Source organism: Nicotiana tomentosiformis, chromosome 3 (assembly GCF_000390325.3).
Source record: "Nicotiana tomentosiformis chromosome 3, ASM39032v3, whole genome shotgun sequence".
In the NCBI taxonomy this organism is placed as follows: domain Eukaryota; kingdom Viridiplantae; phylum Streptophyta; class Magnoliopsida; order Solanales; family Solanaceae; genus Nicotiana; species Nicotiana tomentosiformis.
In genome coordinates this window covers 86,038,645-86,062,718 of record NC_090814.1, presented here as the reverse complement: position 1 = coordinate 86,062,718, position 24,074 = coordinate 86,038,645, and the positions used below count along the sequence as shown (strand labels likewise).

At 36.7% G+C, this 24,074-nt stretch overlaps 2 protein-coding genes and 1 long non-coding RNA gene across 4 annotated transcripts; 1 reads left to right on the top strand and 2 right to left on the bottom strand.

Annotated features, from left to right (window-relative positions):
- The first annotated feature begins 9,513 nt into the window (after positions 1–9,513).
- Positions 9,514–11,603, top strand: LOC138908776 (uncharacterized). The gene is made up of 2 exons (XR_011415179.1): positions 9,514–10,237; positions 10,775–11,603. It is a non-coding gene; the product is annotated as an uncharacterized lncRNA (long non-coding RNA).
- Positions 11,604–12,923: 1,320 nt separating this feature from the next.
- On the bottom strand, positions 12,924–18,123 carry LOC104101845 (uncharacterized). Of its 2 annotated transcripts, none has more exons than XM_009609370.4 (7): positions 17,566–18,123; positions 17,355–17,453; positions 16,692–16,900; positions 16,257–16,345; positions 15,726–16,088; positions 14,106–15,362; positions 12,924–13,218 (listed from the first exon to the last, which is right to left on the bottom strand). In XM_009609370.4, exons 1-6 carry the CDS (start codon positions 17,637–17,639, stop codon positions 14,112–14,114), a joined length of 2,085 nt encoding a protein of 694 aa, XP_009607665.1. In that variant the 5' UTR covers positions 17,640–18,123; the 3' UTR covers positions 12,924–13,218; positions 14,106–14,111. The 2 variants fall into 2 exon arrangements, with proteins under 2 accessions (XP_009607665.1, XP_009607666.1); XM_009609371.4 differs by having other exon boundaries at positions 14,111–15,362.
- A 1,114-nt stretch (positions 18,124–19,237) lies between these two features.
- On the bottom strand, positions 19,238–22,277 carry LOC104101846 (heat shock protein 83). Its single transcript, XM_009609374.4, has 3 exons — positions 21,849–22,277; positions 21,138–21,418; positions 19,238–21,034 (listed from the first exon to the last, which is right to left on the bottom strand). The coding sequence occupies exons 1-3, from the start codon at positions 22,126–22,128 to the stop codon at positions 19,484–19,486; spliced, it is 2,112 nt and encodes a 703-aa protein (XP_009607669.1). The 5' UTR covers positions 22,129–22,277; the 3' UTR covers positions 19,238–19,483.
- Positions 22,278–24,074: the final 1,797 nt, after the last annotated feature.

Below are 24,074 nucleotides of genomic sequence, written 5' to 3'. Positions count from 1 at the left end.
GTTTAGAAGCTAAAGGAATTGAAGAAAATAATGTTTCGTCGAAAGCCGACAAATTGGGAATGTTATAGCATGTACTTTTGGGATGAGACCAGGGTGTTTTACATGATAAGGAGGTTATGTTACGAGTTATGTTTCGTATGATAGTCGTATGTTATGTTTTGAAGTCAAGCGAGTGGTGGAACAAAAGTTGATGAAAGTCATCACAAGTTACGTTAATAAATTTTATTAAAACTTTGGGTCAAATGTAACTGCAATTTTATCCAAATATACTTAGATTTATGGGGTGTTCCACCCATCAAATTAAATATCTATGAGTCTACTTTCCAACGCATTAAACCGTTTGTCAATACGATATCTGAGTAGAGAGATATGGGCATTTTTGCGAGACTGCGCAGACTGCCACCTACTTGCTTAAACGAGAATCCAAAACTGGGCCTGTTCGGGTCGTCCAAAAATGGGCCAGTTCGGGTCGTTCAAAGAGGCCTTTTTAAAGTCCTATCCCCTTCATATATTAGTCTGATAATAGGGCAAAATAACCAGACTCATTCTCTGCAAAACTCCTCCCAAATATTTCCCCCAAACCCCAATTGATTTTCTCCCCCTTTCAAGTTCTAATCGGAGGTGGAGCCTAGAGTTTGAAGAACCAAGATAGGAGTCGAGTTATCCAACAAATAAGGTAAGTTTACTGCTCTCTTTCATCCATTTTTTTCTGTTGTAGATGTATATTAAGTCATTCTATATTTGTAAGAACTCACGGGACGGTGATCGGAAGCCGTGAGTTCGAGTTATTCACTTGTAGTGGACTGTTTTGTGGTGCTGTTGGGCTGCGTGTTTTACTACTGTTTTGTGGAGTTTTGGAGGAGGAAGGGTATGGAGAAACATCACATAAATGCAGTATGTTGGGCTGGTTGTTCGTCGTAACATTTTTGGGTTGTCGACACTACTACGGTGATCGTTTTGTGTATGAAGAGATTGGGGTGTGTTGGGCTATTTTGTAGTATTGTGTGGTGTGCATAAGGTTGGAAAATAATGTATATATGTTGTTATTGTTGTTTTTGGTGTTGTTGGTGTTATCTTGAATTTGGAGGAAGTAAGAATTATAGGGGAAATGCTGTCCGTTTTAATACAAAATAAGCATGTCGTTCGTTGTGCGATAGTTATACGTTTCATAACTTAATGATAGTATTATTATCGTTGTTGTAGATTGAGGTAAGAAGAGGCGAGTTCAACTTGGTGATTGAAAATAGTGTGATAAGGTATGTTAAGGCTAAGCCTTCCTTCATTTTGGCATGATCTCGTAGCTACATGTGTTAGTAATGAGACAAAAAAGAGAAGTTCATATTCATGAATTTATTCACACTATTCTAGTCTCATAAGTTACAATATTATTTCTTATCGAGACTCTATATTCAATTTAGTATTGTCTTCTTCCAGTCAAGAGAGCAGCAAGCCTATATATACAGTATTACAGTATTTTTATTACCATCGAGTTATAATCGATGGGCAGGCCCCTATTGGGCAACCTCTGATCAGATGGAAAGTTATATACCGAGCCTACTGTGGCCGAGCACCTATGAGCGAGCCCAGCATGGTCGAGATACATAGCCTAGTATGGCCGAGCACCTATGAGCGAGCCTACTATGGCAGAGCAGTTATATATACCGAGCCTTATAAGGCCAAACAATTATTTTACTTACTATATTGAAGGAGTTGAGTCAGTATCAACAGGTAAGTATATCTCCAGATCATCTTTGACTCCCAATTACTTTCAGTTATTATATTATCAGTTCAGTTTTAACTTTCAGTTATGTTATCGCCTTATATACTCGGTACATTATTTTGTACTGACGTCCCTTTTCTGGGGATGCTGCATTTCATGCATGCAGGTTCAGATAGACAGACATGTATACCTCCTCAGTAGGTATTTCCAGAGTTCAGCCTTATCGGTAAGCTCCACATCCTTCGGAGTTATCGGGTCTAGCTTTTCGTGTACATCTTCTGTGTGTATGTATATATATTATGGGTAGGTCGGGGCCCTGTTCCGATCATAATATATCTATCAGTAGAGGCTTGTAGACATATTTTGTCAGTTAGTGCATTATGTTGGGCTTGTAGGCCTGGTATGTATATTTTGGTGGTTTGTCAGTTGTAGTAGTTATGACGGCCTTATCGGCCCAATTTTATATTGATGTTTAGTCAGCGCTAGTTTCCATTCAGTTTTATATTTTGCTTCGCAAATTGTCTTGCAAGGTGGACCCTTGGCCAAATTATGACATTATATGTTCAGAGTCCCTTAGTCGCAATTTGGTACATTAGGTTAGTTGAGGCACCGGGTGCCAGTCTCGCTTCCAGGTCGGGGCGTGACATGCTTGACCTTGCCTAGATCCTCTGTCAGAATTCTTACCTTCTCATCCTTCTTATACAACTCATCTTTTAGTTTACCTACATTTTCTTCTAGAGTGAGTTGTGTGCAATCAACTGTCTTTTTACTTGTTCCTAATTTCAGTTTTAGGTTTTCAGATCTAAGTTCTAGGACATTTGATTCAAATGTATGAACCTGATTATTTAGAGCAGTATTTTCACTTATAGTCTCACTAACTCTAAGTTCCAGATTCTTACACTTTGCTTTTAAAATTACACATTCCTTAGACAACTGTTCCTTTTCATTGTTTATATCCTCAGATTCATCAATGAAATCTAAAAGTAACTCAGATAGCCTTTCTTTAGACAAAAACTTAATCTTGTCTTTTAGATGGATTATACTTACTTCGGATTCCTCATCGGATTCTCCAATTGCCATAAGTGCTTGTTCATCTCCATATTTATCATCTGAGTCCTCATCTGAGCTTTCTCCCCAAGCAGCAACCATAGCTTTTGTTGATCTTTTTTTCTTTTTGGGATGAACCTGTTCCTTCTTTCTGTTTCTTCGTTCAGCTCTTTCCTTCTTCCATTTAATTTCTCATTGAGGGAAGTTTTTGATGTGGTGATCAGTTTTCCCACACTTGTAGCAGCCCTCATTGGTCTGTTTTTCAGTAACCCTTGGTTTGCTGTAGCCTACACTTCTCGAAGAACTCTTTCCTCTCATCAGGTACTTCTTGAAGTCCTTTGTGATCATAGCCATTTCATATTCCTCTAGATCAGAACCTTCAGTGATTCTGAGTGCCAAGCTCATTTCCTTTTTGGGTACATCCATCTTCATGGTTTGCCTTCTAAGTTCATAAGCAGTGAGATTTCTAATTAGCTCATCCAACCTAAGAGTAACAGAATAGTAGTGATTTTGTTCTCCCATGAGATTGGCAGAACCCTTGTCAAAATCTTCTCAACTTTGTCTTCTTCAAGAATAACCCTTCCAAGAGACTTAAGTTCATTTGTTAGTGTGGTGAACCTTGTATACATCTCTTGGATGGTTTCCCCTTCCCTAATAGTGAAATTCTCATATTGAGAATATAGTAAAGTTCCTCTGGACCTCTTCACCTGAGGTGTTCCTTCATGAGCCACTTGCAAAGTATCCCAAATTTCCTTAGCAGTAGTACAACTTTGAATTCTGCTGTACTCATCTGGACCGAGTCCACAAACAAGCCATTTCTTGGCTTTAGCATTCTTCTCCCATTTCCTCAAGTCGTCAGCAGTGCAGTCAGCTCTTGTTTTTGGCACCTCTTCTCCTTCGGCATTTATCTTCATGGTAGCCAGTGGACCATATGTGACAATGTCCCATAGCTCATAGTTTTCTCCTATGATGTGATCTCTCATCCTGTTTTTCTACCAAGAGTAATACTGGCCGTTGAAGAGTGATGGCCTAGCAGTGGATTGCCCTTCCCAGTTTTCAGGTGGTGCACTTATCTTGATCTTCTCCTAAGGTGTTAGCCTCTTCAAGGGTAACCCGCTCTGATACCAATTGATGTTTTAACTTCAATACCACACAAGAGGGGGGTGATTTGTATGGTGTCCAATTTTTTGCATGCACAGATTATAGAAGGACCTGGTTCTTCTATGTGTTCCTTATCCTACTGTTGCGGAATAATAAATGCATAAATTAAAGAATACAAGCATTTTACGTGGAAAACACCTGGCTCAAAAGGTGAAAAACCACGACCTACTTCCCAGTAAAATTTTTTCAAACTCTCCACTAAATCACTGAGCCAAAAACTGCATTTACAAAATATTTTTGTAAACCTAGGATTAACTCTAATCCCGTTGTGGCAACCAGCCTCTAACTGTTGCGACAACTTCAAGTTAACTCTAACTTGAATACTCTGAGTATCTATTACAATTGCCTCTAGATAAAGCTGAAAGGTACAATATGAAAATACCTACTACAATTGAACTAGTATAAAAGACAGACACTTGGAGCTGGTTCTTCTATCTGGTTCATGTAGCTTCAGGTTCGCACACTTGAATCACACACGAACTGCTTGCAAAATGCCCTGCTATTTTGCTCTCAATTCACGTTTAACTTCTGCTTTTGTGCGTTACCTGTAGAGTGAGAACATCCTACAATATATAGAGTTAGTAGATGAAGAAATAACTAGAGTTTTAATGCTACTCTTCCTTGGTGGAAGAGTTCTAGTTAATCTCAACTCCTAACTCCTTCCTTGTCTTGGATAGTGTTCTCGTTGATTAAGGAGTCCCTCTCGTTATCATTTATGCAATCTTTTCGATCAAGAGATATCTATTATTATACCAGATTTTGTTTATCTCCTGCATGTGCATCTCACATGCTCGAATCTGCTCGTGTCTATCCATACAAGGGATGGACCTTATGCTTGAGCTTCCTTTGTCAATCTTCAAAACTAGCCTTCACTTAGGCCAACAGTTAGTACTACTATGCTGCCGCACTACTAAAAATACGGGAAACACCGTCCACAAAAACCGGCCAAAGTTGGTCGGTAATGGCCAATAACCGTCCAAAACGTGACCATTTTCGTGTAGACGATATTTTGAAGGTCGGAAGGTCATACCGACCAAAGTTGGTCGAAAATTACCAACCAACATTGGTCGGTATGCTCTACACGACCATCTCACATTGTATTTGGCATACCGACCAAAACTGGTCGGAATATTATTTTATTAATTTAATTTTACCGACCAAACTTGGTCGGTGTATTAAGTTTATTAATTTTTCCTACCGACCAACTTTAGTCGATGTTGGAAAATATATTTTTTGTATAAATTATTAAAATTTAAAAAAACCAACCAACTTTGGTCGGTACTGTATAATATATTTTATTTTAAATAATTAAAATGTAACAATACCGACCAAAATTGGTCGGTAAACTCGACTGGGTAGGCAGCAAGCCGACCAAAGATGGTCGGTAATGTTGAATTCTGAGAATTCATTGTACATTAACAGACCAATATTGGTCGGTAATGTGCAATTTAATTTTTTTTTATTAGTACCCGACCAAGGTTGGTCGATTTTCTGATTTTAATTTTGGCAGAATATACCTGTTTTGGTAGCTACACCACCTACCAAATAGAAACAGCATACCAATACCCCCAATTCAAATCTAATTACCACCAATTCACCATAAATCCAACCAAAAACCTAACAACAACAATAACAACCAAACATCCAATTAACACTTTAAAACTAACAAATTAAAGTTCAATTGAACATCACAATCCAAAACTAAGCAAATACTAATTACAACAAGTTCAAAATTATTCAATCTAATCCAAAACTGGTTCTATTAATCTAGTTCAAAGTATATCAAAGTAATTGTCCAGGGGTGTTTTCTATAACATCACCATCATCGTCTGATGAACTTTCATCTACAAGACGGTATAGAGAACGGTCTTGTGGAGGACGGGAAGAACGATCACGGGGAGGATGAGAGGAACGATCACGAGGAGGACGGGAGGAACGATCACATGGAGGTCGAGCCTCTGGCGATGACTCACGAGACCGGGGCAACGGAAAAGCTCCAGTAGATAAGAGAGTTCTGATTTGAGCTTACATGCCAAGGAATTGAGCATCTCTAAGACTTTCTCTTTCCTTGGCCGCTTCTAGCTCGGATGTGAGCTTTGTCATTGTCTCCCGCATAGCCGAGAGGCTCTCCCTATTAAGTTCCTTGCCTTGCGAAGAAGTCCTTATTCCTTGCATTCCACACCTATAGCGATGGAATTTTTTAGTAGGAAGCCTGTATACCTTCCCCCATTTTGGACCGCCAACAGCCTCCAACCATATTCTTTTAGCATCCTCGTCCGAAGGTTGGGCTGGCTCGCCCGATTCACCAGCTTGCTGACTACGAATGAAGTCCTCCACGTTTTATTGCCGAAAGTCCTAACTTAGAAACCAATCTCTTTGCCTTATAGAAATCACCAAGTAAGTTGATATTTTGGTCAACTAGTTCACTTATAAGGTCAATGAAAGAGTCCATGGCTGCTTGAGAAATATTCCAATCAGATTTGATACTTAGTAATCTAACTGCAACAGACAGCTCAGAGTGCGGACTTTCTTCACGTAGTGGACAACTAGTTTCCTCTAACTTTTCATAAAAATGTTTTATATCATCATTAGGAGTTTGTTCAACATTTTCATTGGGCTCACCCCCGAAGTGCATCCCAAAGGTATCCGCAACCATATCCTGAATTCTAGAATCATGATTTGTATTCTCCACTGACCTACTACTTTCACCAACAACTATGTTGTAAAATATTCCAAGGTTATCATTGATCTCTCCATGATTAGTCCACACAAAGTAATTCTCTATAAACCCCTTCCTATAAAGATGAAGCGTAACTTCCTCCGATTTTTTAAACTTCACACAATCGTACGTGACACAAGGGTACCTAATTACTCCTTCAATTTGATATGGTGAAAGTGACATTGCATGTCTAATAAAGTCATCAACCCCTTCTACAAAATCCTCCCACAATCCCCGCCGATTAGGATAATTCCTATTGTACATCCAAGTACGATGTTTCATCTATACAAATAAAATAAGAACAAATTAATTTATTCTACAATTATAAATTAATTATTTTTTTTTAGTTAATTAAGATAATTATTTTTTCCTAATTACACAAAAAATAAATTATAGTAAATATAATTAATTATAAACTATAAGTTTAATTCATATCCTAAGAGTTTAAACATAAACTAAAAGTTCAATTCATATCCTAAGAGTTTAAACATAAACTAAAAGTTCAATTTATATCCTAAAAGTTCAATTCATATTCAAAAAGTTCAATTCATATCCTAAAAGTTAAACCCATACCCTAAAAGTTCAATTCACAAGAACAAATCCTAAAAACTCAATTCAATTCATATCCTAAGAGTTTAAACATAAACTAAAAGTTTAATTTATATCCTAAAAGTTCAATTAATATCCTAAAAGTTCAACCCATACCCTAAAAGTTCAATTCACAAGAATAAATCCTAAAAACTAAATTCAATTCAAAGTTAATAATTCAATTCTAACTAAACTATTCAAAATAATACAAACTTAAACATTCAATTTACACCATATGTAACCAATTAAATTAAAACAAGACCTAAACTCTAGATTTCAATAAAATGCAAAGTTAAACAATCAATTGAAACACTAATTAACTAATTAACAAAACATTAAATTTATACACAAAAGAAATAAGTTGTAATTCAAACCTAGAATTTTTAGGAGGTGGAGAAGGAGGGGCGACAGCTGGGCAGTGGCTAGCAGCGACAACGGTGACGGCGACGGCGACGGCGGGGGAGGGCGACACGGGGCAGTGGCTACATGTGGTGGGCAATGAGATTTGTGTGAGGGAAAGGTATTGAGTTTTGGAGAAAAGAGGTAAGAGAAATGAGGGGGAATCCCGTATTTTCAGATCTAATATTAGAATTACCGACCAAAGTTGGTTGGTAATTTTGATCGGTACATTCTGTTGACCGTTTGACTATTAACCGACCAACTTTGGTCAGTTATTTTTTTAAAAAAACTAAATTATTATTTTTTTGTGTTTTTATTTCTTAAAATATTATAAACTATAAAACAATTATTACAAACTATAAGCATTTATTTTATTCACATATACAATTATTATAAATAATTATAAACTATAAGCATAATCTTTATAAATAATTATATTAACTAATTACTTTTAATAAATTATAATAGCATTTATCTAAGTAAATTTTTTAAGTTATAATTAAGTATATGAGTAATTTTTCACACACACACACACACACACACACACACACACACACAACATTGTAATTGATGATCAATCGCATACATTACTACGTACGAAAAATTTATCAATTGATAAACTAATATTATTCTATTTTAAATATGTTTAGTCGTTAATTTGACCTATTAACTCGTTTACTTAATGCTAATAACTTCTTTCGTTTCTTTAATTTGTAATCCATATATATATATATATACATGTCAAAGATATTTAGTATTAATTCTTCTATATTTCATTAATTCATGTCAAAGATGTTTATTATTAATTCTTCTATATTTCATTAATTCATCACTAATAATGCATGACATAGATTAATCGATACAGGTCGAGAGGTTTTGTTTTTAATATTCATCGATATAGGTGAAAACATTTTGTTTTTAATATACATCGATGCATCTAAGTAAGTTATAAGTCGATGAATTAATTTACAAATAGATATATTTGATGATGATCAATTATATATGCTAATTATATTATTGCTTCTTCACAAGTCTATCCCCAAAAGAACCCGACCAAGTGATCCTAGCGCTTTGTATTCTTATATATATACGGCTGAACATATATATATATATATATATATATATACACACACACACACACACACACACATATATATATATATATATATATATATATATATACACATACACACATATATATATATATATATATATATATATACACACACACACACACACACACACACTTCGTTGTACTACTTTAATTATATATAGCTTGTTATAGTATATGTTAGTGTATTCATTATTTGTATTACAAAATAAAGTGTTAACGGATTAAATTTATATTATTTAGATAGTAATATTAAAGTGATTCAAAAGTTTGGCCATGTTTGACCTAATAACCGACCAACTTTGGTCGGTATATTTTATTTCCTGGAAAATAACCGACCAAAGTTGGTCGGTAAATGCTTCCCCTGCAATAACCGACCAACTTTGGTCGGTAATCTTAAATATAAATTCTTTAAATTTTATAAAATATTTTAAATAATAATATAATTATTAAAATTTAAAAAATTGGGTCCACATTACCGACCAAAGTTGGTCGGTAATCAAAAAGTTGCTTTGACTAAGCAAGTCTGACCACTTCGGTCAACTTTTTGACCATTATACCGAACTTTGGTCAGTATTTAATTTAAAAAAATATATAAAATATTTTTTTTTTGTTTCCGTCAGTGTTTGACGGTTTTTTGATCGCTTTCTTTGACCGACCAACATTGGTCGGTATGGCTTGCTTAGTTTTTCCCTGATTTTCCGCAGTTTTGCCCGACCTTGCTCAAGTATATTACTTCATAGGCAGCATATTCGATTCGGCAATTACTCGACAGTTGCAGAAATTGAAGAGAATGGATTACATTGACGTTGACAGTATATATTCTAACTTGTATCCTCTCTTGCAATCTGGATCCTGGTTTGTAGATGTGCACCATCTTAGGGCATCCTTTGGAATATGGACCTTACGCAAAGGTGAGTTCGCCTAGTTAATTTGAATTCCATTGTTTTGGCCTCAATTAGTTGCCTTATCTTTTATTAATGAGTCAAATAAATTTGATTAATATGATACTCAGTGGGCAAAAAGTCATTCATATACACATAGAGGTCGTTTGGTAGCTGGTTAGGATAAAAGTTATTTATGTATTGGGGGTAACATAACTTATACAATGTTTGGTATTCATTACTAACTTTGTATAAAATTCAGCATAACTAATACCATATTTGGTTGGAATTTTACAATTATACATAAATAATACATGTATAAGTTATGCGTTAATCTGTGTATTATTTTATGCGGGGTAAAAAATGAATTAACTAATGCATGTATTAGTAATACATGGATAAAATACTAAATGACAAATTTAGTCCTATCACTTTATACATAAAAGGCTTCCTTCGATACTGATCTGTATCAAACCCTTTGTAGAGCAAGAATGGAGATACTGATGCCTCGCTGCTAGGCTCTTCCTCTTCTCAATCTATTAGAGACAAAATCAGTAAATTGACATATATTTCTCTCATCTTGCTCCTACAAATTTTCTCTTATTGAGGTTAGAAGTTTTTGAAGCTCTAAACTTTTCTTATTTCTTCTTCTTTTATTTTTTCTTTCTTGTGAATTTGCTGAGAGACGAATTTATGGATGAAACCTTAATTTTTTCAATATTTTCTAATAAAGTTGAAGTTTTGAGTACACCCAAATTTGATACGGATTTTGTTTTGTTTGTTAAAAGAAAAATCTTTTTCTTTCCAATAAAAGGGGGTTCTTGTATAATCGGTTTCTTTAGCTTCAGAAATTGCAAGATGAGATCAACCTTGACTTTGTGTTTGAAGTATTGTCATTTCTTTGAAGATTCAGAAACAAGGTAATAATTCTAAGGCATCCTCTTCTAAAACTAATGAAAAAGGTAAATGCAAAAGAAGAACAACTATTGAGGATGAGAATGAAACTGTTCTTAAAGGTCTAGTGGATGTGATGAAACAATTTACTGAAAGTCATGATAAAATAATGGGTGCTTTAATTGACAAGTTAGGGGAGCGTGACCTATCTGATAACCGTTGTAAGATCTTCTCTATCCTTGGATCCCCAGCATTTGAGTTATACAGCTCGGATCAGCGAGTCAAGGCAGCAATGGGAATTACTCAAGATGTAAAAAGAATGAATTCTTTTTAAGCGTGGGTGAACTTGATCGTCAGTCCATGGTGCGGATGATTATTAATGACAAGCTTTAAAGCTCTCGATGGTTTTTATGTAGCTACTTTGTGATATCTGGATGTTGTATTTTGTTACCTCGTGAATATCCACAAATGTAAATATATGTGGATGTTCTGGCCTTAACCCTCAGGAGTTGGCCTGGTGGCAATTGACTTGAGCCTTGGGGTTTGCTTCCTTTCAAGGTCTCAAGTTCGAAACGCACTGGGTGCAAACAATTTCTGAGGGCCATCGGACTGGGTAAAACCTGAATTAACCGTGGTGCACTTGCGGGAAACTCCTTGCCGAGGGCCTGTGCACCCCCGGGATTAGTCGGGACTCAAAGAGACTTGAACACCTGGTGCAAATCAAAAAAAAATGTGGATGTTCTAGCCTTAAAATAGGTTGTTTTTTTATAACAAATGCACATAGAAATTTGCTAATATTTTGGCGTAGTGTTTTGTGAAGTAGCCAACACTAATTTGGTATTATTTTCAGCTGGTTAAATTGTTGTTGCTTGTGCTCAAATTTAAAATTTGGTATTGTAGGTCCTTGTATGGACTGATTGTGTTCCCCACAGGGAGTTCTGTTGCTGAAATAGACCATTGTGGTGCTTACTTTGGTGAACAGAGTAGTTCTCCTTTGGGTTCTTTTGTTGAATATATCTTTTGTTAATTTGCTTATTTACTTTGTTGTATCTATAAAATTTCAGTCATTTCCTTATTGTTGTTCCTTATGTTGGCAAAAGGCTTCTGCTTTGCTATGCAAGACTTCAACATGCATATAATCCTCTTATATATAGAAGTGGACAGAGAATAATAAAATAAAAAGAAATATGATTAGTAGTTCTTTAGTTAAAGGTGCATAGGATAGCTTCACGTGGAAAGAGGCTATGCTGCAAATCATTGAAAAGCTGATTTAATGATTTGGTTCACTTTGGTAGACCAGTTTTATTAATTTAAACGATATAGATTGTGTAAGTTGCAAATATAAATAATAGAATACTAGTCTTGTCCAAATTGTTGCATCATATGGCTTTTGATAGTATAAATTGCATTTTACAGCTTTAATTACATTACTTTCACTTGCCAACTATATACCTTGCCTGCCTTATTTTTTAATAACAAATTAGAAAAAGCGAACCGGAAAAGTCACTAGACAATGGGAATACTAAACCTAAAGAGTGAAAATCAAATATGCCTGCAACTTCACATAGTTGTAGTATGAGGAAGAAGTGAAAGTAACACCCAAAGTTCCTAACTAAATTGTTGCCTAATAAATGCAAAGAGAAAAAAAACAATGCAAAAAAAAGGCCAAGGGTATATTCTATGCCTCCTTTCTCTCCTCACCTTCGGACAACTCCAAACAGTAGGATTACCATTGAACTCTTTCTTACTTTTCCCCATCAAATGATTAACTACCATTGCCCGCTCGTCATTCTAGGAGTATTTGATCCCATCCTTGCTTTTTGTACAGATGTCATTATCATCAAACTAATGTCTGCTTATGTAGTATTCTTTGACATGAGCTAGGAAAGAGGGAGGAGTGTGATGAAGAAGTTTCTTTCTATTCAATGGACAAGTCATCTCCAGAAATCGGAGGGGAGGGATTCAAAGACCTTCTCGATCCTCTGATGTATTTACCATGCCCTGAATAGGATTCCAGACTACTGCTTCCCTTTCCAGAGCACCAATGAACGTGGTGCTAATGGACAAGTTGCTTTTTTTTAAAACCATTTCTGCTAACTGGTCTAGGTAACTGGTATATCTTAATTTGCTCTAATTAATTACGCCTTATAGAAGAAAGAAATAGTTGATATTCTTTTTCCTCCTTGAGTTTATTTTATTACTCCTTGGATTACAATCTAAAGAACATCGGAGTATCTAACTATAAACAAGTTAGGAAGTCAAAGAACATGATACTTACAGAAATTGTAATTAATTATAGTCTTTCTACGTAAACAGTCAAAATACGATATCCAGGGATTAGATCTAAAGTTTGATTTATTTAATACCTTGATGAATGTTGTGTTCTCCTAAGTCAGTTCCTTTTCCAACTAAAACAAGTGTCGACAAGCTGCCTTCCTGTCTGAATTTAATGTGTTGTGTATTTACAAACTTCGGCAATGGGTGAGTTCTTGTCAACCAGCAGTTGCCCATTCCATCAAAATGATTTTCTACTACAAACTAAAATCCTACGGTCATGATCATCCACTACAAACTAAAATCCTACGGCATATTCTTTGCTGTAGACAGTGGAAGTTAGCTGGCTGCAATAGAGTCTCCTTTTTGCTTCTACCTTCATGTCAACGAGCCAGTTGCATATCAGCAGCATCCGGTTAATCTGAAAAATGAAAAGGACCTTGAAATCTTTGTCTCCAGATGAATCTAGCTGATGAAATAGACAAACGAAAGAGTAGGCATGCCAGTGAAATATTGTCAATCGCTTATAGCATTCTGACTTGATGCTGAAGCAGTTTTAAACATTTTTATCCAGCATTTAACTATAATAAAGGCATCAAAGTTGAAAACTATTGAGAAGATGGTCTTACTGTTTACAGGGTGCTAAAGTTAATGTTTCATCTTCCCCATAACATGTGCTAAAGCAATGACCAATTTTGAGAAGAAATCAGGGACTGCTAAATTTGCCATGGATTTAGAAGCAATACTCTAATCGTATAGCATTAGACTCCAGATATACTGCTCCATTTGTATAACATATAAAAGATACGTATTAACTGCTTGTACAGAAGAGTTATATTAGTTGAAATATATATAGAAGGAAAACCGGAAAGCTGAAGTTACTGCAAAGATAATTAAGTTTCGATATCCTTGAAATTTTCAAAGAATTGGACTTCCAAGCAAGCGAAAGTAAGAAATTGTTGGAGCACACGTTTGAGCTTATCTTCTAACCTAAAATTGATGGAAACTTGCAATGATGAAGAGAAAGTGTGTTAAAAAAATAAATAAAATAAAAAAAGGGCAGCCCGGTGCACAAAGGCATCCCGCATTCACGCAGAGTTCGGGAAGGGCCGCACCCCATGGGTGTATCAACTCCCATTTGCTGGAGAATGACAAGTTATAAATAATCCAGATGGACGACAAAATATTTTTGCGTTTAGTACCAAATGACGAAACAGAGTGACAAATGAAAACAAGTTCCTGCCTTTCTCCAACAACAGGGCCCTTAAGTCGAATTTAGAGGTCAAAGAACAGGGCTGGAAAGCGTACCTCACCTCATATTGGAAATCCAAATCCTGGGTAGTGTGATTGTTGATAAGTCTCAGGCAATAGTTTCACAGTATCCCATTGTTGTACAACATCATAAATGACTTGCTCATTATCTGGCTGATGTAACATTGGATAATGTTCAAGATATTCATATTTCTTTCCATTGGCGGGTGTGGTTTTCATGGAAGACTCATGATGAATGTCAGACCAAGGGTACCAATATACTGCAGGGTAATAATGAACGTGTTTTGGTTCATTTATGTTCTGGAAACTACTGCAAGTAAAATAAAGATCCAATGGATGGAGAGTTGGAATTTCTGAATTTACATGGAAACACGGGGTCTGAGAAAAGAACTGGTTGAGACATGGTTTCCAGTGAGTTGCAGAGCTCGAAAAATCAGGAGATGATGGAACTTTCACACCAGGTGGAGACGACTTCTCATGACAATGAGCAACTTCTCGGTGTTCAGTGTTGTCAGCAGTGAAGTTAGTCATCACTTTATCAGTTCTACCAGTACCAGCAAATGTTACCTCTGAGCAATTAGCATCTATAGAATTGTCAGCAGAGTCAGCAGTATCAGTTTTCCACCAACTTCTTGCAACCATGTGCTTTGTTAGATTGTCAGCAGAAATCAGACTGTCTTCATCAGGCAAAATGATTTCATCTTCCACAAAATCTAAATCAGTAGAAGTGTCCACAGGAGGGATCTTGGGCTCTTCTGGCTCATCCTCATAACTCAGTAAAATCAATTCATCTTCATCCGGTAAATGTAGTGGAACTTCAGATTCGATTATGTTATCTGTATCAGCCGAGTAACTAACCTTAGATTCTTGCTCCAAATGAATAACTGCTAATATCTCAGTCCAAAAATCATCAAAAGGAGATGTGCTCTCCTCGATCTCATCCAACTCAAGCTCACAATCAAAGATAGAATCCCTAATCCCTTCACAATCTGTCCCAAAAGCTCCACAATTGCGGAGAACTGGTGCTAAGAAGAATTCATAGGACTCTAATTGGTAGGTTTTCAAATTCCTTTCGTACAAATTTCCCTGAGAAGGAAAGAATGTTTCATCTGAAAGCAACTCATTACTGATTTCAGTTTCAAAATCATACTTGGACTCCCGATTCAGTTTAAGATTTTCATGGCTTCCGATGTTGACTGTACGAATACCATTCTCCCTTCTGGCAGTACATGGCCTCCTCAAACATTTTGTTTCAGTGCCAGGAAAGTCAGTATGTGGCAGTGACGGTTCCTTCTGCAAAGAAGATAAAAAGGACAAAACTGCACCACTATCATTGCAGTCATGCGCAATTATCTGACTGAATAAAAATGTATTCCAGTTCAGCCTCATTTCATTTGTTTTTTCGATCTTCCTACCCCTTCCTCAGTTGACTTAACCAAAGTTTCATCTAACTGTCAAAGGAAACTATGGAATCGGATACTTGCATTGACGAATAAGCTCTTAAATCTAGGGGGAAATCCCAGACACTACTAAGAAAGAAACTGATAATTTATCACAAGCCTACGAAGAATAAGAGGAAAAGTATCGATAATAAAACCGATACTGGGACTTAAGTATCTCTTCTTTGTCAACATCTAACCATGTCCAGAAAAATACCTCAGGTGTGTTTCCAAATTGTATTCTTTCAGATTCTTCCAAATTAGTCGCCTTTAATGCTTTATCATCTGAATCAGGATGTTCTTGCTGAGAAGTAGCAATAGCAGCATCCTTATAATCAGGTGCTTTGCACTGTGACTTATCTTGATCCACAAATTTGTCGCCCGATTTTTGGCTTTCAGATAATTTCGCAATCTGCTTGCTCCCATGGGTAGCCAGAACATCAGAACTTTTATCCCCGACTACATCGTTTTGAAGAGTATCATTGTGCAATTGTACATCCTCTTGAGCAGTACAGGCCTTGTTAGCCAGAGACTTAGTTTCTTTTGATGAGTGGCTAGCATATGAATTGAAATTGCCAACCTGCACAATAACAAGGCTTAATTTACAAAAACTATATGCACTTCATGGAATGGGTTGGTTTATTCTTTAAGCATATTGTGAATAAAGAGTTTTTGCTTTGCACTAGAGACATACTAGAGCATTAAGGAGCCATAATCATGACCAATCTTGAGTGCATAATAACCTGACCTTGTAGGACTGTGGTGGACGATAAGGGTTCTTGCTCTTACTAAGAATTGATCCTAAAATCCCAGAACGATCATTCTGCACCCTGGAATCTGCGTTACATGTCTATCATCAGAATAGGGCTATGGGTAGTATAACAGGTTCTTATCCACTTATAACTAGTGAACCATCTATACACTGGGCATTTGAAATGTATGCATGCAACATCCAGATACATGAAGAAAAATAAAGTGTGTTATTGGAACATCGATTTAACCAAGTGAATACAATCTAGCAGAACCTCCTGTTACAATAAAAACCTGACTGTTTCTGAAACTAACTTGATTATACAATTCGAGCGCACTCTGGATAATAAGTTTGACATATCACGGATTGGATTTAATTGATCATACAGTAAGAGAACTAATTCAATGCATCATAACAACTATTGTCAAGGACCTGAATCACAGCTTCCCTGTGGAGTACTCTGTGTGTTCAACCGTGAACATTGTTTCTCCCATCTTCCACAAGATCCTCGAGAATCAGCAACCAAATCACATCTAATAACAGTTGAAGGACCAATATAACAATTGTTTGAAGCACATGGAGGTAGGACCGCAGATGTCCGTTGCATTTCCAGCTTATACTCAGATCCACCATCAAGTTCGCTGTTAGGGAAGCAATCACAAGATGCAGAAAGAACTAGTCACCAAAAACAAATTAATAGTAACAAGTTATTAAACCTGTAAGATCAGCGTAAATCATCACGAGTCAACAAGTCAACCTACGCTGTGATTATTCTATTTCTTTCTTAGTTTCATTTTTTTTTTCTTTTTGTTGCGATTAGCAGAGAAATTGTTACCAGCTAATGAATGTAAAAAAGCGGTACATAGTTTTCGACATCAAATTTCTAAGTTGTAAATGGAAGTGTTCATCTTATTTTAGAACCGTTGGTCACAAGTCACGCGAAATATCTCCTTTTATAAGCAATAAGCAAGCAGTTCGGCACTTTTTCTCGCAGTTAAAGCATAAAGAACTCCTCAATTAAAGCATAAAGGAATCAATAATGCAATATTATCAAGAGACTAAATCTAGCAATTAAAGTTGCGACATTTCACTTACCGTAAAACTGATGAATCAAAATCCTTGGGTAATTCCTTACAAATTTGCAGGTTAATCAATGATAACATGAATGCTTTTGTGTACGTAAGCCTCGATTCTCTGCAGCACAAGTATCAAAACAAAAATTTATGTTAATCATTGTAATACTTGCAATCTTCCGATATATAGAAACGAAAATAAAAATAAAAGAGTAAGAAAACGTTAATGTCACTTTAAAATCTCTGTAGTGGTTCTCTCCAATTCCAACCGCTCTCCTGAGCTGTGTTCTTCAATTTCTGCACTCATTCCGAAGTCGTTGCTCAAATTTTCACAGTCCGTACAAGTTCGTACAACTGTAGCCCCCTACCTCCACAGCTTCCACCTCTAACTTTCCACTACAGCTTCCGAAAATAAGAAACGAGTCAAATCTTAGACTTGGAACCGAATCAACTCTTCGTTGGAAGACATAACGCGCTTCTAAATGGTCAATGTGATGTATATCTTCTGTAAAAAGCCCTAGCTATTGCACATTTATATCAGAATGTACCAGTACAGAACAAGGTGATGAAAAGGCTTGATTTGAGAAAATGAGGGGAACTCCAGGTGAATATGTAGAGACGATTACATGCTCACATTGTTTTGCACTTTGCTGTTATGGAGATGTGAAATTTTTACTGAGGGCTAGAAAATGTGAACTTTTTTATACTATAAGTGGAAAGAAGATTGCAGAGCAAGAAAAGAAAGGGGAGTGGGAGGTATTTGTCTTTATAGGAATAGCTTAACCAGAGGAACTTCATTTTTCCACCTGCGTACTGACATATGGTATGCGTGCTTGGGTGGGGTTAAAACAGTCTTTCAACATATATATATATTTTGAATAATTTTTTTTTTATTTAGAAAAAATACAAACGAGTTTACATGATTAATTTCATTTTGAAAGTTTTGCTATTTGCTAGAAACTTTCATAGCACGGTCTCAGAACTGTTATTAATGACTGAAAAGACTTCTGTTGTGTTTTAGAAAACTTTCTTCTAAAGGGCTTCGAAACAGACGCGAGGTTGAAATTGCTGTGCGAAAGTTCTTCAAAATAGACGCAAGGTTACAGGTTATGGTAATTTTCCTTGCCGTTAGTTAACACTCCAAAAGAAAGAAAAAACAAGCAAAGAGGAGAAAGAAAAAAAGAACCTGAAAAGATGGCCTTCTCCTGTGATAGGTGTACCTATCATAATACCAAAGATATTTCTTTGTTCCTTGAAGAAAATAGAACATCTTCATTATTGTTTTTTTTCTAAAAAAAATTTGGCATGCACTAAGAGGAGTAGTGGTTCAATTTTGTGTAAGATGTCAAAATAGCTTCCTTTTAAAGATTAAGTAACATCATACTTTAATTTTGGTGTACATTAATCTTTTATTTTCGTTGTTCTTCGGTGGACCTATTTTATATATTCATATCTTCCAATAGTTTATCGTGAAGCCTCGGGCATTATACCATTTGCTTTTATCAAATTTCTGAAGTTTGTTAAGCATAAATGTTGGACATTGATGTACGCTCTTTTAAAATCGCTATATCGGAGCATTAGTTAGGATTTTATTTTGTTTAAATGTCTCGATCCATAGGTGTTCTTTCAGGCATTAGTTATTTTGGACATTAGTTATTCGTGAAATGTTCCGAGGATTAGTTATTTTGGGCATTTAACTCTAGCTCAGTTGACCAGTTTAAAAGGAGAGAATCAGCTAGAAGAGTAATACGAGGCGCCCCTGGAAGGTAATTATCGGAATTGTTTTTCCATGGGCACTCTACTTAGTGCTTACCCTGTTACCCACCATATCTAATTTGCCGGCATTCTTGTTAATTTGAAAATAATCGCTAAACTGTGTATTCTGGAAAAGAGTACAACCGAATATAGAAAGGGCAATATCTATGATCGAAATAGTCTATTAACATTCAGAAAACGGATGACAAACTCAAATAGTAACACTTGAACGAGACACAAACTAGGTGACACAGTTGCCTACACAAAGGGGTCAACCGACCCATCCGACCCACTAACCAAACAGGTATTCCTAAACAGAAGAAAAGAGAAAAGAGAACAAGAGTAAAATGTATGTTCAGAATCCAATGTAAGACATCTTCAAACCAAGCAGCGTGCTTAGTCCACTTCTTCCATCTTGCTTTCCTCACCAGTTTCCTCCAGTGCAGGCATGTCCGCATCTTCAACAGCTTCCTCTTCCTCGTCAATGCTCAGACCCAACTTCAACATCCTGTGAATCCTTGCAGCAAAAGTGTTAGGGTCATCAAGACTAAAGCCAGATGTCAGCAGAGCCGTCTCAAAGAGCAACAACACAAGATCCTTCACTGATTTGTCATTTTTGTCAGCCTCAGCTCTTTTCCGCAGTTCTTCCATGATTCCATTGTCGGGGTTAATTTCCATTGTCTTCTTGCTGGACATGTAAGAGCTCATGCTGCTGTCCCTCAAGGCCTGCGCCTTCATGATCCTTTCCATATTGGCTGTCCAACCATATTCGCCAGTAACCAAGCAACAAGGGGAATCAACAATCCTATCAGAGACAACCACCTTCTCAACTCTGTCGCCAAGGATGTCTTTAATGATCTTGCAAAGGTTCTCAAAAGACTTTTTCTTCTCCTCCTTTTTCTTCTTCTCTTCTTCACTGTCATCATCAAGCTTCAGTCCCTCCTTTGTAGCAGAGACTAGCTTCTTACCATCATATTCTTTCAGCTGTCCCACTGCATATTCATCAATGGCATCAACCATATAGAGCACTTCATAGCCTTTCTTCTTGAGACGCTCCAAGAATGGAGAGTTCTCTACTGCCTTCTTGCTTTCTCCAGTGATATAATAGATGTCTTTCTGGCCCTCCTTCATCCTGGTGACATAATCCTTCAGACTGGTCATCTCATCACCGCTCTTGGTGGAGTGGTAACGAAGGAGGTCAGCCAACTTGGCTCTGTTCTGACTGTCCTCATGAATGCCCAACTTCAAGTTCTTTGAGAAAGCCTCATAGAACTTGTTGTAGTCCTCCTTATTCTCAGCAATCTCATTGAACATCTCAATACATTTCTTGACGAGGTTCTTCCTAATCACCTTGAGAATCTTGTTCTGTTGAAGCATCTCACGAGAGATGTTGAGAGGCAAGTCATCAGAGTCAACAACACCTTTCACAAATCCGAGATACTCTGGGATAAGTTCCTCGCAGTTGTCCATAATGAACACCCTCCTGACATAAAGTTTGATGTTGTTCATCTTCTTCCGGGTGTCAAAAAGATCGAACGGAGCTCTCTTGGGCACAAAGAGGATTGCCTTGAATTCAAGCTGCCCCTCAACGGAGAAGTGCTTGACAGCAAGGTGGTCCTCCCAGTCATTGGTCAAACTCTTGTAGAAAGAGGCATACTCATCCTTGGTGATCTCCTCTGGTTTGCGCAACCAGATCGGTTTCTGCTTGTTGATGAGCTGCCACTCGTGAGAAACCTCTTTAATCTTCTTTTTCTTGCCTTTCTCCTTCTCTTTATCCTCATCGACCTCCTCAACAGCACCCTCCTCGTCTTTCTTGGGCTCATCATCTTCGTCATCACTGATTTCTTTCTCAGTAGTCTTCTCAGTCCAGAGGTAAATTGGGTAGCTAATGAATTCAGAGTGCTTCTTTACGAGGTCCTTTATTCGCCTTTCCTCCAAGAACTCCAGCTGCACGTCACAAACCAAATTATATTACGATTACTTCTGAATTAGGCCTAACTAACTAATGAATTTATGCATAACCATTCCTATAGGAAATACTGCTGCTTACCTGATCTTCTTTAAGGAAGAGAGTTATTTTAGTTCCTCTGCCCAATTGCTCTCCATTGACATCCCTTGTGACAGTAAATGAACCACCGGCTTGTGATTCCCAGACATACTGCTCATCATCGTTGTGCTTGGTGGTCACAATGACTTTCTCTGCTACTAGGTAAGCAGAATAGAAACCAACACCAAATTGACCAATCATGCTCACATCAGCACCAGCCTGCAACGCTTCCATAAATTCCTTTGTACCGGACCTTGCAATTGTACCCAAATTGTTGACCAAATCTACTCGAAACCACAGAACAAAACAGAGTCATCAGTATATCTGGAGAACCTTAAGAATCAATTCAACCATCCTCTTCCTAGAAATATGCGCCATTGGCATCAATCCATTGGTAGTAGATAATAAAACTGCATGCTTCGATTTGTGAAATTAAACTTCCTCCAAGGATCAATGGGAAAATCATGACAATAGCTCTAGCGCTTGGATATGAATATACGTTTTCAAAATCCAGACAGACAGATTAAATTCAAGCGGAAATTACAAATTTCTCCATACGCTCATGCACTTTCCTAACATTAAACTATAGCAAAACATGCATACAGATAAAAATTTCATTGAAACAAAACGCCACGAAAAGCTAGCGCCGAGAAAAACAGAGCGATTTATAACACAAACAACAGAATGGCAATAGTAGAAGAACAATGTGATTACCTGCTTTAGTCATGCCGATTCCGCTATCGATAATGGAGAGGGTCTTGTTAGCCTTATCCGGAACAAGGCGAATGAAGAGCTCAGGTTGAGCATCGAGCTTGCTCTTATCCGTCAAACTCTCGAATCGAATCTTGTCCAATGCATCAGAGGAATTGCTAATAAGTTCCCGAAGGAAAATCTCCTTGTTGCTGTAGAAAGTGTTAATGATCAAACTCAACAACTGGTTAATCTCAGCCTGGAATGCGAAGGTTTCAGCCTCAGCCATTTGAACATCCGCCATTGAGATAAGCAAAGAATGTGAAACTTGTTAGAACGCTATGAAGAGAGAATTCTTATGAACACTTTGGATCTGATTTTCGTGAGAAAGGGGAGGGTGGTTTATATACGAATTCAGAAGAATTCTAGGTTCTTCTATCAGCGAAAGAAGTTGCCTTGAGGGAGGAGGTGAAATCTCTGCTTCTCGAGTCTTCTACGTCCCTCTACACAAAAAAGTGCTCTCTCTCGCTGACGTGGAAATGAGTATACGCACACAAAAAAAAGGTTTTGTCCACCTAGACATCTGGAATGTTCGTAACAAAAAAACTTCCCAGTTCCTACTTGTCATCACAACAAAATAATAAAACTTTAAATTTATAGATGGACTTGTCCTCTATTACGTAAAATAATTTTATTTTCTTACATTTTGAGAAGGAAAATTATCTTACTCCATAGGAGTAATGTTTGTTTATTGGATCAAAACTTTATCTTACTCCACGTGATTTTTTTACAAAAATAAATAGAAAAACAACAAAATAATCATGGAAAAAAATAAGCGAGGAGTGGATGGGAGACCGAGAATATTAGTATTTCTTATAGGAACTTTATCATTTGATATGAAGGAAAAATAATAGAATGAGAAGATTCAATTAAAGCTATTTGGCGGGAAAGAACGCTAGAATAGCTGCACGGGGTAATCGAAAAATGGTCAAATATACTTTTATATTACGAGAAAAGGTTTAAATATACCATTGTTATACTTTATGTCTAAATATACCCCTGCCGTAATACTATTAGTTCAAATATACCCTCTTTTGTTAAGTTTGTCCAATGTGGACATCTAATCATATGTGACACTTACATTTGATTAGGTGGATGCCACGTGGCATGCCACCCCTAACCCATTTTACCCCTCCCTTCTATTTTTTTTTTCACCACTAAAATACCCCTCCACGGTCAAATTTTAATCCCCTCTACTAAAACATCCCAAATCTTCTTCAATACTTCATATTCTTCCTCTTCAGAAACATACTCCTAAAACACAAGTTCAATTAGTGCATATAAAGATAATAGAAGTCATCCAACAGAAGAAAAAGAGATCAAAGTGTTGTTATAACTAATCAGCAGAATCATACAAAAGAGCTAGCAATGGTTCACTTTCAAAGTTTCCATGTTGTAATACTTCACATACTGATAAACACATTATTATAATGTGATAACATTCCTCTTTGACTTAAAGAAACGACTATTCGTACCTTCTTCAAAGCCTTGACAACAAGCAATATGTAATCTTTGCGGATATGCAAGCTCTTCAATAGTAGTTCAAATTGCAGACGAGCCACCTCTTTATTAACCCCTAGCAATTGCACCATAGTTTTGAGCATAAAATTCACTTCTTCTGCCATGTTTGTCATGACGGATTCCCAATCCAACACATTATAGTTAATGTTATCGAATGGTGTTGTTAACCCATATTGATGCTCCCCGCAAACTCCTGCTGGAGTTTGGACAATATTCGAGATCAAATTGAAAGAAAAAATTAATTGACGTGGAGGGGAAGAAAATTTTAGTGGTGAAAAAACAAATAGAGTGGAGATGTAAAATGGGTTATGAGCACTGAGGTAGAATGCCACGTAGCATCTACCACATTAAATGTTAGTGCCACGCAGAGGCGGACCCAGAAATTGAGCATGACGGGGGCACCATTGTCTTAAGCATGCCAATTACTAGTGATAAAGTTCGGCGTGTAACTCTATAAAAACATAATGAGTATAATAATTTATCAGCAAAATATAAACTTTAAGTTTACGTTTTGGCTCTAAACCTCTTTGCAGAAAGCAAAATTTTGATACCAAATTATTTTGCTATGTTAATATTTTGAAAAGAAAAAAAATTGTTCAAAGAAAATTAAAATTTACTCAAATAAACTTATTGTTTCAGCTGAAGAAGAGTCTTAAACTCAATAATCAT

Excerpts from the sequence above, each read along its gene's own strand:
- LOC104101845 (XM_009609370.4), bottom strand. The coding sequence starts at position 17,639 with ATGAGTGCAGAAATTGAAGAACACAGCTCAGGAGAGCGGTTGGAATTG. Across the intron at positions 16,901-17,354 it reads TTTGATTCATCAGTTTTACG|CGAACTTGATGGTGGATCTG; the intron begins GTAAGTGAAATG and ends CTTCCCTAACAG. Across the intron at positions 15,363-15,725 it reads AATTTGGAAACACACCTGAG|AAGGAACCGTCACTGCCACA; the intron begins GTATTTTTCTGG and ends TCTTCTTTGCAG.
- LOC104101846 (XM_009609374.4), bottom strand. The coding sequence starts at position 22,128 with ATGGCGGATGTTCAAATGGCTGAGGCTGAAACCTTCGCATTCCAGGCT. Across the intron at positions 21,419-21,848 it reads AATCGGCATGACTAAAGCAG|ATTTGGTCAACAATTTGGGT; the intron begins GTAATCACATTG and ends GGTTTCGAGTAG. Across the intron at positions 21,035-21,137 it reads TCTTCCTTAAAGAAGATCAG|CTGGAGTTCTTGGAGGAAAG; the intron begins GTAAGCAGCAGT and ends TGTGACGTGCAG.